The sequence below is a fragment of the Grampus griseus genome (genome assembly GCF_964374135.1).
Source record: "Grampus griseus genome assembly, chromosome: 1".
Classification (NCBI taxonomy): Eukaryota; Metazoa; Chordata; class Mammalia; order Artiodactyla; family Delphinidae; genus Grampus; species Grampus griseus.
The window spans coordinates 68,206,361-68,229,262 of record NC_139017.1 but is presented as its reverse complement, the minus strand read 5'-3'; the positions used below and the strand labels follow the sequence as shown (position 1 = coordinate 68,229,262).

The 22,902-nt window shown below is 41.7% G+C and overlaps 2 protein-coding genes across 9 annotated transcripts in view; one reads left to right on the top strand and one right to left on the bottom strand.

Annotated features, from left to right (window-relative positions):
- Positions 1-1,387, top strand: part of PEA15 (proliferation and apoptosis adaptor protein 15) — a 34,501-nt gene extending 33,114 nt beyond the window's left edge. The window contains exon 5 of the transcript XR_014296559.1: positions 1,245-1,387. The gene's annotated coding sequence lies outside the window, so the exon portion shown is untranslated. The remainder of the gene's footprint in view (positions 1-1,244) is intronic.
- DCAF8 (DDB1 and CUL4 associated factor 8) overlaps positions 1-21,540 on the bottom strand; it is a 44,286-nt gene extending 22,746 nt beyond the window's left edge. The window contains exons 1-7 of one of the 8 annotated variants that reach the window (XM_082651893.1): positions 21,280-21,491; positions 20,318-20,390; positions 8,864-8,981; positions 6,965-7,039; positions 2,938-3,608; positions 1,831-1,971; positions 648-742 (exon numbers count right to left, since the gene is read on the bottom strand). In XM_082651893.1, the coding sequence (XP_082508019.1) occupies positions 648-742; positions 1,831-1,971; positions 2,938-3,608; positions 6,965-7,013 (956 nt within the window). In that variant the 5' untranslated portion in view covers positions 7,014-7,039; positions 8,864-8,981; positions 20,318-20,390; positions 21,280-21,491. Of the gene's footprint in view, positions 1-647; positions 743-1,830; positions 1,972-2,937; positions 3,609-6,964; positions 7,040-8,863; positions 8,982-17,361; positions 17,389-20,317; positions 20,391-21,051; positions 21,236-21,279 lie in introns of those variants that run through there. The other 7 variants (XM_082651890.1, XM_082651889.1, XM_082651891.1 and 4 more) reach the window with 7 other exon arrangements.
- Between the last annotated feature and the right edge of the window lie 1,362 nt (positions 21,541-22,902).

Sequence of the window (22,902 nt, the reverse complement as noted above, 5' to 3'; positions counted from 1 at the left end):
GAGAGAATAAGACTGACTGATTATACCCATAGTGAGGCTGAAGAAACTGAAGTTCAGAAAGATTATATAGGTCATTACTAGTAGTGCCCAAGTTGAGATTTGATCTAGGTCTGCCTGGATCCAAATAAGATGCTATGCTCTTTCTATGATATCACATAGCTAAAAGGGGATATAATTTACCTATGAATCTCTGATTCAAGTAAAAATGAGCTGTGATATGATAGAGTTCTACTACAACTACCAATATTTTTGTTCAAGAATTATCATTTAATTTTTACATTTCTACACAAAATTGAAGTGAAAACTACATAGGAGCATATCTCTAAGTTGCTAGGAACATGCTTCTTGTGGGGAAGCTGAGTGGCACCCAAGTGAATGGAGAGTGGAAGATCATCCAGTTATTAAAGCCCACATATAATAAGATAACTGAACCCTGCTTTAGAAATGAAGACAGGCGAATAGTATTTTACTGCTGAGAAAGAGACAACAACAAAGAAATAAGGAATTGCCCTAAACTCATCTGTTTCTTATCATAAATACAAAGGAACCATTCTGATGGACCAGAGAGTTGAGCATTACCTAGGACACATGCAATATTTTCAAAGCCAAGAAATCCAGTTCTGTAAAAATACTATTGCTATACTTACGAAGCTGGCCGGTCTTGTCTGAGGTCAATGGTGAAGACAACTGCATCTTCACCTGCAGATAGGAACGTACAGGGAGAGTCTGGTTCCAGGGCCAACTGAAGGAGAAAAAAGGGAAAGCATGAGGTTTCTAAAGATTAAAATTAGAGGTTGTCTAACTCATTCCTTTATCTTTACAAAGGGCTGCATTTAAAATGTCTCAGCAAGAGAAACATCTGCCTTTTTTGTTGTAAAATCCCAGGAAAGAAGATAATTTAATAAGCCCATTCTCTCTTGCTCTGTGTGAATTATTCACAGCTTGTTTATTCTATACAAGTCAAAAGGACAGGTGATTTGCTATTTTAATTAAGTCTCCAAGGGATCTGAACAGTGATACCAAAGGAAAACACCGCCATTAGGGCTCATCCTCAAAATCAATTCCACACTCTCAGGTGGGGAGAGAAATGGCACCCAAGTTTCATTCCCTACAGCTTAGTTCTAAAAGTTAGTTATCTAGTGGGTTGGGGGTAGTCTTAAGAATCAAAGAAATAGGTAATTTTCATATTTCTTGAGCCATGGGGGAGGAAAGCATACTCCAGGTCCACCTACATATTTGCTTAGGGTTTGTAAAAAAAAAAAAAAAAAAAAAAAAAAGAGGACCATCCTCCTTCCACGGCATGGAAGAAAACAGTGCCTACTCTGAGACTAGGCAGCTCTTGGCTCCTCACGGGCTGCCATCATGATTATTTGGCCTATATTCCCAGCTCTAAATAGGGCTTCCAGAAATAGTACTGTTTATGCACTGAGAGTTGTGAGCAGAAAAGCTGGAGCTCTCACATATGAGAAGCCAACAGCTAGCACCTTAGAGCTGTTAAAATGTTCTAAATACAATAGGAGTAAATTTTAAAGGTTTGGAAGGCACAGGAGACCTCAAGGATCTCCAAACCAACCATGGCTCAGCTTAGGAGTTAAGTATTATCAGGTGAATGTTCCATGTGCAAGATCTAGAGACCTCTCAAATACTTGCCTTCTGAGAAGTTTAGTGTGGCTGCTTTTTCTCCCATCTTACCTACAAATCCTAGGACTGAAAGAAGTGATGGAGGTGACCACAACAAAGGGGACACAGTGGACAGAGATACTGGAGGGCTTTGGCTGAGATCCACAGAGGAGTTGAACTGCACAACCTTTGGGGCAAGGGCTTACTTACCTTGTGGGATGCTCCCTTGTGCTGGGCCACACGCTTTGTATTCTTGCAACACTGTGTAGCAGACAACTCTGCTACCCGAACCTGCCCATCACGGGCACACATGGCCAGGGTGGAATCACCACTGTTAGGAAGGAACTTGGCCTGGGATGTTAAGAATAAAAAAAAGGGACAAGAGAAATTGAAGAGGTGAATTTGAGAGGGAAAAACATGATGACAACCCCAAATCATCCACTTTTGCTACACAACAGCTGGAAACTTAGACCTCCTGCTCTTATACAGTTGGCTCAAGTCCAATTTCTTCCAAGGGTTAAAGGAGAGGAAAAGAAAAAATTTCTGATATGAGAGGATTTCTGTTGCTTCTAGAAGGCTGAACTGGTATGAGTGCTCAGGTGAACTAGGACTATACCCAGTAAGAAAGAAAGGTAAGGGAAAAAGGAGAAAATCTTCCTTGACTCAGGAAGTAAACATAAACTTGCTACAAAGAAAAAGGAAACTAGAGGGGATATTGGGGAAGGAAAGAGAACATGCTTAGGGATAAATGGCTAGTACCATATGATGGATGGGGCTGGCAAGTAAAACTTCCAGAGAATACAATAGTAACAATATTTATCAAACGTTTATTAAGTACCAGGCACGGTTCTAACTGCTTAGCTTCTACTGTTATTTAATCCTCATAATCCTGTATGTTATTAGCCCTATACTATAGGTAAATAAACTGAAGACAGAGGTTAAATAAACTTGCCCAAGATCACATAGCTAGTTAAGGGGTTGGACCAAGATTTAAACTCAACTAGATTGGTTCAAGAGCCTCTGCTCTTGTATTATAACGCCTCCTAGCATGGCACTTAGTGCCTTCCTGATGATTTCCAAGCACCCTTTCTATTATAATGAGGCTTCTAACAGTCTCTGTGCTCAAGGAAACAAAAGGGTGCCATGAGTCTTTCAGTGTATTTAACTCCTCTAAGTCATTATGGGAGCCAAGGAAGGACCGAGTCCTGATATCTAATTCCTACCACAACTCACTATCACTCCTACTCCAGGCAGCAGCTCAGGTTTGTCTAACTCGTGCCTGATTTTCTCAGTTGCCAATCTGCTCCCTCGCCTCACCTGGAAGACATTGCTTTTGTGGCCGCTCTCAAAGTCCAATACTGGCTGTCGCCGTACCCAGTCCCAAACCACCACTTTCAGGTCATCGCTGCCACTGGCCAGCCAGGTGCCGCGCTGGTTAAAGTGCAGGGTATTAACACAACCAGTATGGCCCTCAAGCCCATGCTGCAGGCGGAAACGCTGCACAAAGACTCTTGCCCCACAAGCCTCATACACAAAGCGGGCACTTGAACCCAGCTCCCGCTCCCGAAGGGCAGGAAGGGCTTGCCAGCGAGGTCGGGGCAGGACTGAGGTCTCCGAGGACACCCAGTCCTCCAGGGCCCGCTCATCATCTGATGAGTCCTGGTCACGGTTTGCCCGCTTGCGCTGTACACGACGACGAGGATGCTCTTCTTCCTCCTCTTCTTCATCCTCTTCTTCCTCTGAGCGGTCATGGACTTGGTTTTCATCATTGATGGAGTAATGGCCAGTGTCCTCCATGCTGTCAGAGTCCTTGTCTTCACCTGAGCTCTCTGTATCTGTGCCTCGACTTTCTGTGCTGGTGCGGTTGGGGCCACCATCATCCCCGGTCAAGCTCAAGCTCAGGTCTGAGGCCTCCACTTCAATGCCTGAGGATGTCTCCCTCCCCTCCTCAGCACCAGACATCTCCTCTGGACTGCTAGACAGGCTTCCTGCATGTTAGTGAGGAATGGGTAGGTGAGGGGGAAAAATAAGGAAGTAAGATAGTGACCAGAAGGATTCCCACTCCTTAGTCTAAAAAATCATCACACCAAAAGACCCAGAAACCAACTTTGGTCAAAATGTTTTCATTACATATGCTTATAAACAGTACCTTCTGAGAGGGAATCTTGAAAAGATTAAAACCAAAGTCACACACAAATAAAGAACTGCAGGACAACCAAAGATTATAATAAATTCTCAAGAAGCAAAGCACTGGCAGATTTTATAAAAGTATGCCTGATACAACTACCTTAGGCTCTATTTTGCTAGATGGGCATCCATTAGTTATAGCACATAATTAAGCTGAACGTAAGAAAAAAGAACAGCCATCCCTGAGCTTCCCTGGTGGCACAGGGGTTAAGAATCCGCTTGCGAATGCAGGGGACATGGGTTCAAGCCCTGGTCCAGGAAGATCCCACATGCCGCGTAGCAACTAAGCCCTTGTGCCGCAACTACTGAGCCTGCGCTCCAGAGCCCGCGAGCCACAACTACCAAGCCCGCACACTGCAACTATTGAAGCCCGTGCGCCTAGAGCCCATGCTCCGCAACAAGAGAAGCCACCCAATGAGAAGCCCGTGTGCCGCAACGAACAGCAGCCCCCGCTCGCCACACCTGGAGAAAAGCCCGCACGCAGCAACAAATACCCAACGCAGCCATAAATAAAAATAAATAAATTAAAAAAGAACAGCCATCCCCAGCAAGAGTTGGACTATTTACCACTTCGAGAAAGCACCACTACCTCCCACCTCTTAAACCCTACAGTTTCTTCCCCCAAGGATCCAGAAGGAAGTGCAAGGGACAAGTGGAAATTGTGACCATTTGAGTGGCTTCTTGCTCTCTTTTTTGCTGATAAATGTATTCTGCCTTACTTCCATTAATTTAATAATCGTATTACTAGTTTTAGATATAGGAATTCTAGTGAGACAAAGTTTTATCAGGAAGCATAAATAAAATTGATAAAAAGCAGGGCTACTACAGCAGGACCTGAAAAGAAAAGTTCATATTCTAGGTCTGCCATATTGGTAGTTATAAAATAACTGGGTCACTTTGAGCAATATAATCCCCAAAATTAGATACTGAATTCTCCTATCTAACAGCCAAATCATATTCTAGTGAGCACTTTGGCAATTATCTAGGGCCAAAAGGACCACAACTTCCAAACTAAGGTCAAGATGTAAAGAAAGGAAGGGGGTGAATGAGGATTTTAAACCTGCTCACGGCCTCCTTTCCTCAGATGACAATAAATTTTATCTTGCCAGAAGTAAAGGCTATTAGGTAGGAAAGGCTGACCAGCTATGTGTGACTGGTATAAGCTATTCAACTCCAATACCACATTGATGTTTAAGGATTCAAAATGGGAATATCTTCTTGCTTAGTCATCTGGATTAGAGCAATAATTTCTGAAGATCTTTGAAGCAATGGAACCTCTTTTCAATGAACTCTTAGGCAAAGCCCAATAAAGAAAACAGATAAACAATACACACACTTTTTGGTTCAAGTAGTGACAGAAGGTTGGGAGACACACACAAACAGCTCTTTTCAAATAGCACCTCAACTAAGAGCACAGTGTGAAAACGACTAGGAACTGGAAGAAAAAGGGGAAAAGTGCAGCAATTTGCTCCCAGGAACTACATTTGCTGAGGCTGCTGTATATGCTGAGAAAGATTAATAATTGTGGTTTTTGAAATGAAATTGAGTTTGAGATTGGGAGTGGTGAGAAGGGATAAAATATCACACCCATCACTTCTGTGAAGAAGAAAAAAAAATGAAACATCAAAACTCCTAGCATTTATTGTTAAAATTAAGATGACTTTGGGGGCCCTACCACATTAAGATAAGGGCCAGAGCATATCGCAAGCTCAGCAAGAGGACACTAACAGTCAATGACCAAGATAATAGCTAGGGGTTGGCAAATTTTTTCTGTAAAGGGCCAGATAATAAAAAGTTTAGGCTTCTAAACTTTGGACCATATGGATGTATGGCACAACTACTCAACTCCACTGCTGTAGCACAAAAGTAACCATAAATACTATGTAAATAAATGCAGCATGACTGAGTTCCAGTAAACTACAAAAACAGCAGCCTGCAGGCCTGTGGATTTAGCCTGCAGGCCGTAATTTGCCAATCCCTGATCTAGCTAATGGCCAAACTCCAAATCAATTGTATACCTCCAACCCTCTAGAATCCTGTGCCTTTCAACTAAGCCTAGTGAAAAATCTGAATCACTCTCCTTTAGAGAAGATAAATGAACACCAGTGGTAAGAAAAGAACAAAGGGGCAATAAAACATCATGCTGAAAATCTCCCTTTCCCTTACTCACTTCATTGCTCTACCAAACACGTCAACTAGAATTTAGACGATAATCTTAAAACTACAAGGTGCTGAGGAATGCTGAACACTATACTGCCCAACTATATCCATTTGAAGGACCTTCTCTAGTTTGGAAGTTGGCTCAGAGTGGATGCACTGGTCAAATAACCCAGGTAGTAGCTATACTCTACCAGAATCATGATATTCTGCCTTCAAATCTGCAGTAGACCCAGTGATTTAATACTTGGTAGCACTGGTGGAAGGAAGGAAAGGAAGCAGGGAGGGAGGGAGGGAAGGAGGAAGGGAGGGAAGGAGGGAGGGAAAGAAAGAAAGGAAGGAAGGAAAGGAAAAAAAGGAAGAAAGAGAAGAAAAGAAAAAGAAAGAAAAAAGCCCCAACTGCAGCTATTTATAACTTCATCTCTTATCTAATTATCTCTACTGAACTATGATCTACTGTGAAAAGAGACCTCTCCTTATAACTGGGGAGCCTTGCCTTCCCAACAACTCCCTTGGTTCCACCACCAATTGGATCTTCTTTTTCTCCTTTATTAACAGCATCTCCTAGGTTTTGTCCACCCTTACAAAATTCCAAACCACTTGACCTCTTAGAGGGACAACTCTATTATTGATCTTCTGAAAACAATCAGATAAAAGCTGAAGGAGCAAAAGTACCAGGTAGTCCAAGGTGTTTCCTGTGTAGTTTCCTACACTCAAAACAACACAGGAAGAGTTCATTCTTTTTTTTTTTTTTTTTACATCTTTATTGGAGTATAATTGCTTTACAATGGTGTGTTAGTTTCTGCTTTATAACAAAGTGAATCAGTTATACATATACGTATGTTCCCGTATCTCTTCCCTCTTGCGTCTCCCTCCAAGAGTTCATTCTTAGGAAAGATTTCCTTCCCTCCGCTAAAATCCAAGTCTCCACTCTCTTTGCGGGAGGAGGAGAACCTCAGTCGATAGTAAAAATAGCTTCACCTTCATTATGGCCCCTTACCATTAGCTAAGTCTGTTTTGCCATCTGTGCTGCTCCCTTTGCTGGACATCTTGAATGATGTTTACTGCAGCCAGCCTGGATCGAGAAGAGTAAGAAAATGAAACAATTAGGAAACAATCTGGGAAAGATGATAAAAGGCACCAGGAGATTTAACAATGTACAGCCTTTGTCATTTTTACAAAATTGATTTTTGTGTGTGTTCTCAGCAGGGCTTCTCAGCTGCTGAAAATTATGCCAGATATTATCCCCCCATGTCTAAATTCCATAAAGAGACATATCTTTGGGAGGCTAACTGCCATTTCTTCTCACTGAGTAATTGGCAGTGATTTTTCAGATGGGAAAGAAGGAACTGAAATAAATCCTGGAACAGCAGGTCTATATCAAGTGACATGTATTGCAAGCAAGCAGAGTCTTAATTCAAAAAGCTAGCTTCAGCACTACCCTCTAAGGCAAAAACTTTCTGTTGTAAATAATCATCGTATGTATCCACAAACTCTATGAAACACTTGCCTTCACAACATGAAGAGGAAGGTCAGACTCTGAATATCATTTCACACACAGAACAGCAGAGATAGAAGAAACTGAGCTCTTGGGATAACAGCCTGAGCTTTATGGTCATTCAGATGCCTAGCTTCAAACATACAGGCACAGATATTAACTAAGGATTATAAGAAGCAGAGTCAAATTAGAACTCAGGAGTATCCTACCCCTAAAAAAGAACCTAAAAGGTTTTTTCTTCCCTTTTATGACTAGTAAGTCAGTCAAGTGCAAAGCTGGAAAAGAAAGTGCAACATTTCCATTAAAACCATCTCAGTCCATTTCATAAAATGGCAAGCACTATTTCACCTAGTTCCACCAACTTTCACCAGGTTTGTCTGTTTAGCAAAGCCCTAACTAGGAGTTGGGGTACCTAGCTTTATTCCTTTTATACCACTATAATACAGTCATTATTTTTTCAGGGCCTCACTCCCACCTCAAGCAAAGTCCAAAGAGCAAAGAATAATATTATTCAGACCAGAATTTTGTTAAGCCCTTTCAGTGCCTTGGACAAAAGGCACTGAAAAGACAAAGTATGATTATGACTCCAGTCCTTGTACCCAGGCGCACTGGCCTCTAATCTTTCAACAGTCCTTTCATTCCCATAACAATTATCCCAGAAGCAGCCCCATCCTTATCTTTACCCGCTTCTCTCCTCTACAAAAATCCAAGTTGCTTCAAAAAATTTTTTTAAAGTGTCCTCTGCCAAGAGACAGCTGCCCAAAGCTTGCTCACATTAGGCCAGGGTGGGGGAGTAGAAATAATGCAAGAGCAGGACTGAGGCTGAATTTGAGGGAGGGACACCTGGAAGGGTGATGATGAAAGACAATGCCAACAAAAAACAGATTTGTGAAGCCACATAAAGAAAAACAGTGAAGAGCTGTTTGCAGAGCAGGCTGTTTTCCTCCTCCTACTTCAGTGATGTATTTTTGTACAGCACTGCTCACACAACACTTGTTTTTTTCCTCTCAGTAGTCCCTGTTTATATTCTTCAGTAGCTCAGCAATATCTTCTTCCTCACCTAGGGTTTAAATTAATTACATTAATTGCAAAAGTTCTATGAAGCAGGGAAAACAACTGTACTACTTTAAGATTTAAAACTAAGGTCATAGGCATACCTTATGGTCAACTGAGAAGAGAACTGATGCCTTCTCACCTCCAGAATCAAGACTGTCAACCACACCATACTTCCCATCTCACTGTTATCCACTCCTAGAGAAGTATTGAGCAGCTCCAGAGACCCTTTCTCAAAACTGAATCTCATCAACTTCTACAGAAGCCCAGACTGCCTGAACTTTAGACTCATAGTGGCTCTAGAAAACACATTTGCTAGGCAGGAGGTGCCAAATGCCTAATGCTTACCTAGCTCTGAGAACCACTTCTCAGAAAAGGAGAGCCATGAGGTTGAACCTATACCCAGATGTTGTAAAGCTCATCTTCTGGGACACTGGTTTAAGGTTCTTGCAAGAAGCGATCTTTTCTTTGAGGAAAAAAGTTCACAGAATTTATTCCTAAATTCAGAAACAGAACAAAACCTATGAATGCTTATGTCAACTCTGTTTAATCACCAAGCTGATAGGCAGAGAGCTTCTAAAAGTCACATTTTAGGGGCCACAGAGTTTAGTATAAGTAGTCCTAGGCTGAAAATTGGAAGTCCAGGGTTCTAGTACTACCTAAGTTATTAACAAACTTTGTGATGTGACCTTGGATGTGCTGCTTAATCTTCTCTGGGCTTCATTTTCTTCTTTTGTAAAACAGTATTAGTAATTCCAGAGATGGTACAGTTAAACAAAATTATATGTTAAAACTTCTGCAGAAGGACACTCTTAGAGCAGTGATCTCAAAACTGATTATGAACTTCTATCAGTGAAAACTCTGAGCATGAACCCACATTTAATCAATTCACATTAAATATTAAGCTTGATTTTTCTAGAAAAAACTTAAAATTTCAACATTCCCTCCCTATACAGCACTGGATCATCTTCCATATCCCTTGGAGTACATACATTCCCATTTTGGGGGATCACGTCTCTAAGAAGCCAAGAAACTTCGATGACACTGATAAAATACAATTACTTTGGGGATGAGTTGTTATCATATAAATGTCTGTCAAAATGAAGAAACTTAAAACCACCTCAATTCTGGGGTAGAAATTAGAGTAAGTGCCCAAATTAAAGCAGGCTAAGGTGCTATGACTGTGCCCTAGGTCTTAAGTACAGGAGTCACTCTAGAATTTCTTCCATCACCAAAGAATACAACCTTATAAATCTGAGGTAGGGACCATATCTGATCCCAAACTTAAATTACCTTCTTCACTCTTTAATGCACTCCATTCCCAACAAATCCACTGTTTTTACCTTGATCAATTTCCATGTAAAATCCAGTCCAGAGCAAACCAATCTGAGCTTGGAAGAGCTGATGAGCTCACTGCCCCAGGTAGCTGGGGGAGTTTAATTAGATTAGCTCTACTGCCTGTACTCTAAAAATAACCATAACCCCTGCCAAAGTGAAGGTTAAAGAGTAAACTATTGGAGGATGGGGAAAAAAGACCCAGGTGTCATTTTAATTTCTACCTAAGAAATTCCAGTGACCTAGATTCCTCCTGTCTTAATAAGAAAAAGGCCTTAAATTTTAAACCAAATACATGACAAAATATTAACTAAAAATCAAGCAGAGGGGGAGTTAAAACAGGATGTAAGAGTACTTCGTGGAAGAGGCACCAAACATCTCTTGTTTAAAACCAATGGGGCTGCTTTCTTATCCTAATATTGATGAAAGATTTATACAAGAAACCGGGTATACTAGAACAACAGGACATCCAAATTTAAAAAAAAGAAACTCGACTTGGACATTGTACAATATACAAAAAGTAACTAACTCAAAATGGATCATAGACCTAAATGTAAAAGCTAAAATAATACAACTTCCAGAAGAAAAACAAAATAGATAATCTTTGTGACATCAGGTTAGGCAAATATTTCTTTTTTTTTGGCCACACCGTGAGGAATGTGGGAGCTTAAGTCTCCTGACCAGGAAACGAACACGTGCCCCCTGCATTGGAAGTACAGTCTTAACCACTGGATCGCCAGGAAAGTCCCCTAGGAAAATATTTCTTAAGATAGAATGCAAAAAAGCACAAACCATGAAAGAAACAATTAATTAACTGGACATATCAAAATTAAAAATCTAGTCTTCAAGAGACACATAAAAAAACGAAAAGACAAGCAATGAACTAGAGGAAAATATCTGCAAAAGACATATTTGAGGGCTTCCCTGGTGGCGCAGTGGTTGAAGAGTCCGCCTGCCGATGCAGGGAACACGGGTTCATGCCCTGGTCCGGGAAGATCCCACACGCCGCGGAGCGGCTGGGGCCGTGAGCCATGGCCGCTGAGCCTGCGCGTCCGGAGCCTGTGCTCCGCAACGGGAGAGGCCACAACAGTGAGAGGCCCGCGTACCGCAAAAAAAAAAAAGACGTATTTGACAGCAATCGGAATATATTTAATTTCTCTCACAACTAAATAACAATCACTTGAAAAAGATGATCAACATTATTAGTCATTAGGAAAATACAAATTAAAACCACAATGAGAATCCTCTACACACCTATTAGAAGTTAAAAATTTTTAAATAATAATAATGAAAGTTTACTTTATCAAGTGCTTACAAGGAGTAGAGCAACTAATGTCTCACACACTGCTCAGAGAAAGGTAAAATGGTACGTAGTCACTTTGGAAAACCGTTCGGCAGTTTTTTTTAAATAAAGTTAAACATACACTTACCATACAACCCAGGAATCCTACCCAGGTATGTACTCAAGAAAAATGAAACTACATATCCACCTAAAAATCTAAATGTAAGTGTTTTAGTGGCTTTACTTAGATGCATCAAAAACTAAAAGCAAGTGGTTTTCAGCCAGGTCATGGATAAAAATTGTGGTCCATCACACAATGAACTACTGACATATACAGCAACATGAATGGATCTCAAATGTGTTATGCTAAGTGAAAGAAGCAAGACTCTAACAGCTACATAACATGACTCCATTTGTAGAACGTTCCAGAAAAGATAAACTATAGGGACAGAGAGCAAATCAGTCATTTCTGGGATTTGGGGGAAAGGAACTAACTACAAACAGTCATGAGAAAATCTGCTGGAATGATTAAAATGTTCTATGCCTCCATCACGGTGGTGTTACATGACTATGCATTTGTTAGAATCCAAAGAATGGGTCAGTGAAACAAAAGGTAAATTTTACTGTATGTAAATTATCAATCAATCAATCAATCTGGCCAGAAAAGAGAATGAGAGAGTGGGGGGAGGGGGGGAAAGAATCATGCAAAGTGTTAAATGACAGATACAACCCAACAATTAAAAATACTAGATTCTCAAGCCTGTGACTATTAATAGAAGTTAGCTAACACTGGTCAATAGGCCACAATAAAAGAGAGCAAAATGTCTGGTCTTCTTGCTTGAAAATTAAAATGTGGAAGAATTTTTGCTGCAAACAAAGCTGCCTTATCAGAACCACATTAAAGGCAAGATGAATCCTGAACTCATAAAAAGTCTTCAACCCTACTGTCTAGGTGACAACTAAGAATATCAGAAGCTTAAAGTAGTCCAAAGTAGTTCTAACGGTTGTACTATTAATTTGTATACATACGCTTTTTATTTTTATTTTTTAAATTTCTCTCAAGTTCACTTTAACTCCTTTGGACTCTAGGGTCTATGGAAACTGGTCTGATAACTCTACCTTACCTCAGGTTCAATGGAAACATCAACTTGTAAATAATATTTCTGTCCTTGATCCCTTTACTAAGACCTGAACTCATGCTCAGTGAGTTCCCTTGAGTTACATAATCTCAGCATTCTCTTGGGTCAGTCCAGCTGGGTCAGTCCAGCTGCCTCGTTTGGCATGTCTCATTCTGCAACTGAAGTGCCCAACTCTCTTACACAGACACCCATGTTTAAATGAGACAAGGTTTCAGAATTTCCTCTTAAAGTGAAAGGTGATGGTAGAAACTACTTCAATTATTAGTAAGACATATCTGAGAGCCACACAATCCCTGGTTCCTCTTGGGAGGACAGATGTCCCACACCACTCATGACTGAACAGCTGTTCAGGGTTGATCTCCATCCAAAGTACAAATTTGCTTTTCAGTCTTAGGTCCCACAGTCCATCTGGAATCAACCAGTCCTATTTTCTCCATCCCCAGTTTTTGCTTTTAAGCTGAAATGGCTCAATTTAAATTCATTCTCCTTACCTTACTGTTTTTCTACTTCACAATAAACACTTCTCCAAGCCAACTTTCCCAACTCCTGCTGCCAGCCCCAATCTAATAGTACAGTGTTTATTAATCAGAGAACTTCAGACACTGAATTCAAAGGATGACCCCAAGGAAGTTGAAACTCATACTGTATAAACATGTTTACAGGGGGGCAGGCCTTTAGTTCTAGGCTACTCTCTATTAAAGTACTCGGAGGAGTTAAATATACTACACTGTCTCCTCTGGTAAACGGGACAGAGGAGCAGAAACTATAAACGTTTCTGGATCAGGGAAATTAATCTCTATTCCTATCTTGCAGAAGATGTAACAGCACTGGGTAGCCCAACTGTATAGCAGCTCCAGCCTCCCTTTTTTCTCTAAATTATAGGCCTCTGGCACCACCCAGTGGCCCATTTGTACAGAGACATGCTAGTAATGCAACAATGTACAAGGCAATACAGGATCTACAAATATAAATAAGGCAGTCATAATACCTTTTGTAGCCAATAAGCAATTAGGAAAACAGGTATACAACTATGATACAAGAGACACAAGTGTCAGTACCATCTTAAAAAAAAAAAGGAATCTCCTAGCAGTCCAGTGGTTAGGACTCAGCTCTTTCACTCCCATGGCCCGGGTTCAATCCCTAGTCAGGGAGCTAAGATACTGCAAGCCGAGTGGCATAGCCAAAAAAGGAAAAAAAAAAAAGAAAATATAAACAGAATGTTGTTGTAGTTCAACAGAGTAAAGGATTATGTTTAGTCAGGGAGAAAGGAAAAGCTTCTATGGAGAAATTAGCTTTTAAACTGGACTTTGAAGGAAGGAGAGGATTTCAATGGGTAGAACTGAGGAAGCTATCCCATCAGGACCACCATGAGAAAAGACATGGAAGATGAAAAACCTGATTATGTTCAACAAAATACATGGGTAGTCTGGCTTGGCTAGATGCTGGGGTACAGTTCATTAGTTAAGAAGTACAGTAGAAGGGGTGTGTGTGTGTGTGAAGTATAGTAGAAGGGGTGTGTGTGTGTGTGTGTGTGTGCAGGAAGATTTTGTTAAGGATAATAAGATGGACTGAAATGTACAGTTGCCAAAGTTAAGAAGCAATGAGATCCTGTCTTAGGCTGATGGCAGAGGAAATTAAAAGAATGGGGTCAACGTGTGAAACACTGTAGAGGCAGAATGATAGAATTTGGCTCAATAAGCAGTAACAAAGCTCAAAAAATAAAAAAGACAAGTTTGAGTCTGGGTGCACAGAGGAAATCTAGTGCCATAAACGAGAGACTGGCATGTGGGGGAAGAGAGGAATTTGATTTTGATTACGTTTAAAATCCAAGTTGACGTCAGGAAAGTAAGTGGAAAATCAATGTATGTCTGAAATCTGAGAAATAAATTAGGGCCAGAGATACAGGCTTGAGAATTATTTGTACAGATAAGCTTCAAAATCAAATCCCTTGTAAATTATACCTCACTAAAAAGCAAAAATAAATTAAGGACTCAAGAAAGGAAAAAAATCTTGGGGAATACCTATCCTTCAAAAAAAGAAAGAGGGAGAGAAATGCTCAGGGAAGTTGAAAGAGTAACAGTTTTAAATGACTTGGAAGTCAAGAGAGGAAAAGGTTTCAAGAAAGTGGGAATGGTTCTTGTTTCAAATGCTACAGAGTACAGAAAGGTGCAAACTGAGAAAAGGCTGTAAGACTCAGAACTGCTTTTCCATGGAATTACCTCAGGAATGGATGCTGGTTTTCTCCCTATTCAAGTATCATAAAATAAAAGGATTCAGCTATCTCTTCAGTTAAGTCCATTAAAATTATTTCCATAAAAAACTTATTAGGCTACCAATTAATCATAACCTGAGACTCATGTTTAAACAATTCAAAAATGTCTTCATTCATATTGTCATTTGGACAGACCTTTTATACTTTAAATACACTTTTATAAGAAGTACTGATGGACTTCCCTGGTGGCACAGTGGTTAAGAATCCGCCTGCCAATGCAGGGAACACGGGTTTGAGCTCCGGTCCGGGAAGATCCCACATGCCGCAACTAAGCCTGTGCGCCACAACTACTGAGCCCGTATGCCACAACTACTGAAGCCTGCGTGCCTAAAGCCCACGCTCTGCAACAAGAGAAGCCACTGCAATGAGAAGCCTGTGCACCGCAACGAAGAGTAGCCCCCGCTCGCCGCAACTAGAGAAAGCCCATGCGCAGCAACAAACACCCAACACAGCCAAAAATAAACAATAAATTAATTAAAATAAAAGTACTGATCTACCTTTCAGCTCAATTTGCTTCATCACTTGGCACTGAAGAGCCCTGGTTTTTTTTTTTTTTTTTTTGGCGGTACGCGATCCTCTCACTGTTGTGGCCTCTCCCGTTGCGGAGCACAGGCTCTGGACACGCAGGCTCAGCGGCCATGGCTCACGGGCCCAGCCGCTCCGCGGCATGTGGGATCCTCCCAGACCGGGGCACGAACCCGCGTCCCCTGAATCGGCAGGCGGACTCTCAACCACTGCGCCACCAGGGAAGCCCTAGCCCTGGTTTTTAAAGACAGCATATGGTATAAGGGAAAGAAAAGAGGTTTGGTGTCCGTCAGACCTCAGTTTGAATTCTACTTCAACCATCTACCCTTGAGTTTGTTTCTTCTTTTGTAAAATGGGACAATATCATTACCCTGAAGGAGCTGGTTTAGAGGATTAAACACAACATTTGCAACTGGCTGTCTGTACGTGGTAGGCATCTATATTATTTTTCTAGCTTCTCATCTCTGATTTCAGACTGCATTTCCTAGAGAAGACTGGGCTTCTTCACCACTCAACAATGATCCTCCAAACACTGTACACAAATCAACACACAGCTCCAAGTCTATAAAATCTGCTTACCTACTCTCACTGGCCTTTTAAAGAATTCAGAGAACTCTGTTAATACCTTCTTTTGAGCACATTCATGTTCTATGAACTGGGGTAAAGCAATATACACAGGAGCCCACAGCATAAGTCTCTTTAAGTCTTCTCCCTTTCTAAGGTTCAGAAGATAGCCAAGATGAGAACTTCAGAGCAATCATCACAAATGATGATGAGGAAGGTAAGAATTTCTACATCAACTATACTACAAACAAGGAGCTCTGTTCCTCCATTGGATGAATGCCTTCTCTCCCTGTCGGTAACACCAAATGCCCTGTGTTTATAGTTTATTGGCTTTAATTCTACTAACAGTATTTCAGAGTATGTTAGGAATGCACTAAGTGCTATCTCTAGCAACAGAGCTAAGGAATGTTTTATAATAACATTTAAGCACATTCATCTCAATTTAAATCATTTTAAGGAAAACCCATTTCTTAGGAAATTTCATTGTGTTTCCACTATGAAATGATTTATATCTACATCAGAATCCAGTCCCCATTACCAGTTTTTGCCATTCACATTTCAAATTTTTCTTAAATTGTCTGAAAGGACACTACAGAGATGAAAGGGTACACTTATGATAAAACAATAAAGAAAGAGAGGTTAAAAACATCAAGAAGTGCCCTCCTATCTGCACGAGACTAGAGAACAGAGTATAATGTGGGTCCTAAGTAAGGTTAAAAACATACGTGATAATGTGGCAATGCTTAAAGTGCACCAGAGGAATATAGCCTCTTGGCTACCACTAGAGGTAAATCCTATAATAGCTTTCAAGATGGCTAACAACAACAACAAAAAAAAAGATGTGAGGCAAGCATGGATGCTTCACATTAGAACTTGCCCAGACCTCCTTAAATAGTATCCTCAGAGGATAAGAGCAAATATCTAACCTCTCAGATACAATGAAGAAAATTTTTGCAATAACCCAATCCATTTAGACACACTACGATTCATTAATAAGATGCCATCTTTGTCAAATTAATCATTCACCATGCCCTGTTTGCAAACTCAGGGCAGCCTTAATTCATTAGTTTATCTTTGGCATACACATTCCTTGGGTTAAGGCAGTACTTGAGAAACTGGGCTTCTGGCCCAGAAACTATGTCCTGTAGAGGTAGAGATAAAGACTGCTATAAAGAAGTGACCAATTCATAAAATGTATCACACTCTAATTTTTAAAGACCTTTCAAGGACTTTCTTCTCACTCCAAGAATAACTGCATCAGTAAACAAGAACAGGTAGCCCCTTTTTCTGACCAATTTTAACAGTGATGAAGTTTCTTGGATATACTCACAAAAATGAAAGATGAAAAGCTTTCAATATTACTGTAAAGCTAATCTAAAATCACCAGCATTTGGCTCTGAAACTAAGATATACATAGTCACTACTTCCATGACTGTTGCTGATTCAATTCTTTCAGTTGCCTGGGTTCCAAATGGCTGAGGGTAAATAACAGATTACCTTGGCTCACTGATAATCTGCTTTAAAACAAAAAAACTAATTCAATCTTAAAAACTAACACCAATGTGATGCAATAAAAAGCTGTTTGGATAACTCTGTCTTTTATAATCTGGACACTTCCTAGACATGTTTAGAATAACTTTTCTACAGTAGAAATAATCCAGAAATAAATCTATCTACTGAAAACAAAGGTCAACCCGTCACTTCATGATTTTTAAAGCCTGTAACTCACCTGATAGAATACAGGACCTAGACCATGAAACTCTGAAGATCTCAGTCTCCCACAACAGGGCATACTTCTATAGAACGTCTTCTATTGGAGTCCGTTTGCTTTTGAAATGCCAGTATTGTTTTAAACTGGCAACAAAAAGACATTTCTTTTAGCTTTCTCTGAAGACAAGCTTCTGTCTTAGGTTGATCCTAGTCAAAACTTAGGATCATAGCACTGAGGCTGATTCTTATACATTTAACAGGCTGCTGAATAAAATGCCCTGTCAGGTTGGTGGTGGGAACTAAGGTCATAAGCATACCTAGCCTCCCACTGCAGCCACGGTAGGAAATACTTCTTAGTAAGGTGCAACAATTCTTATGCAACACCCTGAAATATAAAATATCTTCAGAAATATAAGAATTTTACAGTTATGGTCTAAAGACTAAAAATATTGATTCACTGTATACACAGGTGTCACCTGGAGCATAAAATGTGAAGCCCTTCTTGGGAGTGGTGATGGTGGGAGTGGGTTCTTACCCAGCACATACAGTAATAAGGAACAGTCAAAATTATGCCTCTTTCAACATACTGCCTTTTCTCCTCCCACACCCACTCTCGCCCTGCTGAACACAGAACTCTAGACCTCATAAATAACACAAACAATAAAATGCACCTCACTACCCTCCACCCCAAGAGTCTTTACCTTTGAACAGAGAGAATTTAGACCCTAGATGGTGGTAATGAAAGTTGGTCAACTCTAAGTTGATCACTGGCCTAAATGAACACAGTTGCTTTCATAGCAATGTTATTATCAACAACTTTCTTAATTTTCATGTGCCCTTACCTCCCTCAAAAAGATGTGAAAGAAAAACCAACAAGAGGTTAAAAACTTTTTATCTGTGCTGTCATATTATTAAGATGGTCCAGCTGGGGAGATGAAATAAAAAACTCTGCATTCCTAACTCCCTAGCCCAGATTTATTTCAGAAAGAAAGGAGACCTTTTCATGGTCTAGTTCTTTGATTAGCTATTGATGAGGACCACTGCAGAGCCCAACAGCTTGGAAAAAAAATGTATTCCTTCTATGGCAAAAAGGAAAAGGCATAAGAGGTAGCTGGAGCTGAGGTGGTGAACAACACTGAAGCTGGAAGGAAAGGAATTACAATACTTAGGTCAACTCTGATTAGGTGAGCTAAAAGAGAGACCAAGAGGCAGGAGCAAAGAACAAAGGAAACTTATTGATGTTTAATTTAAGAATGCATTTAGAAATATACATACATCAACATCTAATATTCCTGTCCTCTGGTCTTGAACTCCCACCAGACTAAACTGAATCATGTTCAGAATACAACCCTAGGTGGGCACCTACAAAGAACACATCTAAGCTGACCAATTAAAAATGAATCTGAAGGGCTTCCCTGGTGGCGCAATGGTTAAGAAGATCCCTGGTCCGGGAAGATCCCAAATCCCGCGGAGCAGCTAAGCCCGTGCGCCACAACTACTGAGCCTGTGCACTAGAGCCCGCATGCCACAACTACTGAAGCCAGCGCACCTAGAGCCCATGCTCCGCAACAAGAGAAGCCACTGCAATGAGAAGCCCGTGCACCACAACAAAGAGTAGCCCCCGCTCGCCACAACTAAAGAAAGCCCACACACAGCGACAAAGACCCAACGCAGCCAAAAATAAAAATCAATTAATTTTAAAAAAATGAATCTGAAAAATTAACCAGAAAAACGTGTTCAAAAGCAAAATGCAAAGAAGTGTAAACTAACGTATAACTTATTCAAAGCTATATCAATGATGTGCAAAGAAAAGAGAAAGTATTTTTTTTAGTGTCCATCTTGGGCTAGGCATAATTTAAGACCTTTATATAATATTCCTCATATAATACTGACAATGACACTAGGACATAAGCAGTATTATCCCACTTTTACAGATGTGGAAATTAAGACTCAGAAAAGTTTAAGTAACTTGCCCAAGGTCACATGGCTAATAAATCTTAGTACAGTATTTAAACCCAAACCTACCCAGTTCTAAAGACTGTATTTTCCCCTTTTTATCTTATTGATACACACACATACTGCCAATAATAATCTTATTCTAGTTCATAATGAGCAATTTCTAATCAGAACACTGTGTGGAATAAAACTCACCAATGTCACACTCAAACTCTTCCTACTACAAATCATAAAGATATTAAGAATCAGCCAGGCCTACCTTCCAGAGCCACTCAGCTCTCCCGTCACAGCCTATGAAACTCAACCACAGCACTATTCTCTGCTACCAGAAATCCAACACCCTTACAAAAATTACGTTTACAAGTATGTCCTAACTCCCTCTGTGGCACTGGCCCATGCTGCTGAATGCACAGGATGATTCCTCTGCTAACCAAGAATTCTTCAGACCAGATATAAAAGAGCACCACTACTTCTTTTTTTTTACCCAAAATTTATCACTGTGTCCTGAAAAGTTGGAATTCTGAGGTGGATTGGACACAGTCACCAACTAAAGGCAGCACCACTCATCACTCACTAGTTTTTAGTTAAAAGCAGCTAAATATTCTCCATAGCAAGAAATGACAATCTAAAGTCCTGAGAGGCAAAGAGACTTGATTTGACAAAAAGCTAAACAGAACTCAGGCAAACTAGTTCCCAGCTTTTAACAGTGTAAGAAACACGATCCGCACAAAGGCAAAACACAAGGCAAATGAATAAAGAAAGAGGGAGATACATTCACTTCTAGGCTTAACTGTAGTCATGTGAAGATATACAGCAATAGTTTAGGACAGAAAGTCAAGAGGCGCAGAGCCAATTAAACTTGTAAAAGTAATTTAACCAGAGCTGGAACAAAGCCAAGAACAATACCCGACTCTTTGGGAAACTGTGGTAGGAATTTTATGACTAGTGGTCAGCACTTGAGCACCAGGGTAGGGTCTGTCTTGCACTCAGGAATTTAAATGCCTTCAACTCCTACTCACCTTTCCTCCTTTATCACTGAAGTAGGGCCAGGCTGAGCTCCTGAGAAAATAGGTCTGTAGATTCACTGAAGGACTGAGAAAAGTTAAAGTTTAAATGGCAAAGGTGTCTCTTCTACTAAACATAATAAAAAATATGTATGAATACGTGTTAGTATTTTTTAGACCTCCTCAGAACTATTCAGAACCACCGTAATTTATCTAATTCTGACTACTGAACAAATAACTTACAGTTACAGAAATTAAAGGAACCAGGCAAGTAATCTCCCAGCTCCACTAAAACGTATAAGTCATTTAAAAGGAAAACCTGAATCTTTTCAACGCTAACCCCTAACCAAACCTCTCAACAAGAAGCCACAGAGCAGGGGGTAAATCCCGGAGAGAACGTGATAGCGCTAATGCCGGTTTGTTTACAGAGACTCCAGCAACAATCATATGAGTCAGAAACTCAAGCCACCAGATGCTTTCCAACTAACAGGGACCAAATGGGACCGTTCTACGGTGTCCTGAAAGATTTAGGGGTGAGGGGAAGCAGGCTACGAGAATTACATTACAAAAGGTACAGGAACAGACAGCAACAACTGACTGCGGGATAATCTTGGACCTCGGCCTTCCGTACAAGGTGCTGGGCCCGAGAACTCGGGATGGGGGAGGGGGCACACTGCGCGGTGGTCCTGAGGTGACGGGGAAACGCAGGGGAAGCCGCGTCCCCCCATCTAAAGGGGAGAAAAGCGCACACAAATGGGTCACCCGACGAGGCAAGACGTCCCTGTAGATTGCGGGGCAGGCTCCTGAGGTCAACACTGGGGCTGACCTGAGGGAAAGGCAGCCAATCCTCCCGGCGGTGACTCAGGTCAGGGGAAGAAGCCCTCAGCCCTGGGAGCTTGGGAAAGGAGTCAAACCTATCTTGAAGAGGAGTGGGCCAGGGGAGAGGGGAGCAGGCCAAGCCGGAACGAGACACGGACCGGGTAGGTCAAGGGGGGGGTGTCCGGCTGGGGCAGTTACAAGCACGGGAGCCGGCGAGGCTCAGCAGCCTGCTTCCTGTCTTGGGTCATCCTTCTGCCAGAGGCTGCTCCGACTCTTCCACGCCCAGCCGCCCCGTCCACTGCCGCCACCACCGCCGCCGCCATCTTACACTGGCCAGCGGCCGCCACCACCACCGCCTCCGCTCTCTGCGCTTGCGCCTGCGCCGCCACGCTTTCCGGCCCCGTTTGCGACGATGTGCTGGAGAAGACTGGGGGAAGAGCGGTCGCGCGAGCTCTCCGCTCCCAACCCTCCTCGAAGGACGCACAGGGGGCGGGGCTTAAGACCAATGGAAAACGGAGCGAGGGGCGCGTGCGCAATACTGAGGAGGCAAAGAAGTTGTTTTCGCAGTGTTTCGGGCGGCTGACTTTGATGCTGAAAAGAAATACGAATTAGACGTCTCCCGGAATTGTGGTGGAAATCAGCTTTATTTCTAACAGGCTGGCAGGCAACCTCCTGGGCGACCTCCATTTTTGCCCTGTTTTTTTATACTGAGAACAAGCAGTTCTCTCCAGAAGATTTTTTCTGAAAACCCCATTTCCTTTGGGGTTGACCTTGTTAAGTGGTTTCTATACCCACGAGAACCATTTACCCCCGAGACCTCCATTTTCCTTTTTTTTTTTTTTTTTTTTGCGGTACGCGGGCCTCGCTGTTGTGGCCTCTCCCGTTGCGGAGCACAGTCTCCGGACGCGCAGGCTCAGCGGCCATGGCTCACGGGCCCAGCGGCATGTGGGATCTTCCCGGACCGGGGCCCGAACCCGAGTTCCCTGCATCGGCAGGGAGATTCTCAACCACTGCGCCACCAGAGAAGCCCATTTTCCCATTTTTTAATAAGGGATTCAGAAGCCTGAGGTGTAGCTAAGCTGTTCAGGAGGTTCTTTCCTCTGAAGGGGGGTAGTGTGTTGAAGTTACCCAAGAATTGGACGGGGTATGTACACTCTGCCTCGTTCTGACACCTGAAGGAAGAGTGCAGAAGGCCCCTGAAAAGGTTACTCCCAGCTGCCAGGCCAGGGGGTTTCTAACCAGTAGGCCAGGGTGAAAGGCTCCTTGTCACCTCTTCTACCGCTACCATCCTATTATAAGTCATTATATATTACCTAGACTATTGCAATAGACACCTAGCTGGTTTGTGTACTTCCATTATTGCCCTGCTAGTTAAATAAAGGCAGCCAGAGTGACCTTTTAAAATGTAAGCCAGGTCATATTATTGCCCGCTCAAAACCTCCAAAAGCTTCCCATCACACAGTAAAAATCAAAATGATCAAAAGGGCCTCCAAGGAAGGCCCTACATGATGTGGCACCTATTTCTCTGATTTCATTTTCTCCCATACTACCTAGCTCTGCTCTAGCCCTTTTGGCCTTCTTGTTGTCACTCCAACCAAAGCATGGACAGCCCCAGGGCTTTTGCACTTGTTCCCTCTTCTTAAAATGTTCATCTACCATATCTTTACTAGACTTGTTCTGTCCACTTAATCAGATATCTACCCAAATGCTACTTCCTCAGAGACACAGCTCTTAACTATTCCAACTAAAATTGTACACTACCATCTTCCTCTGTTCTCTCA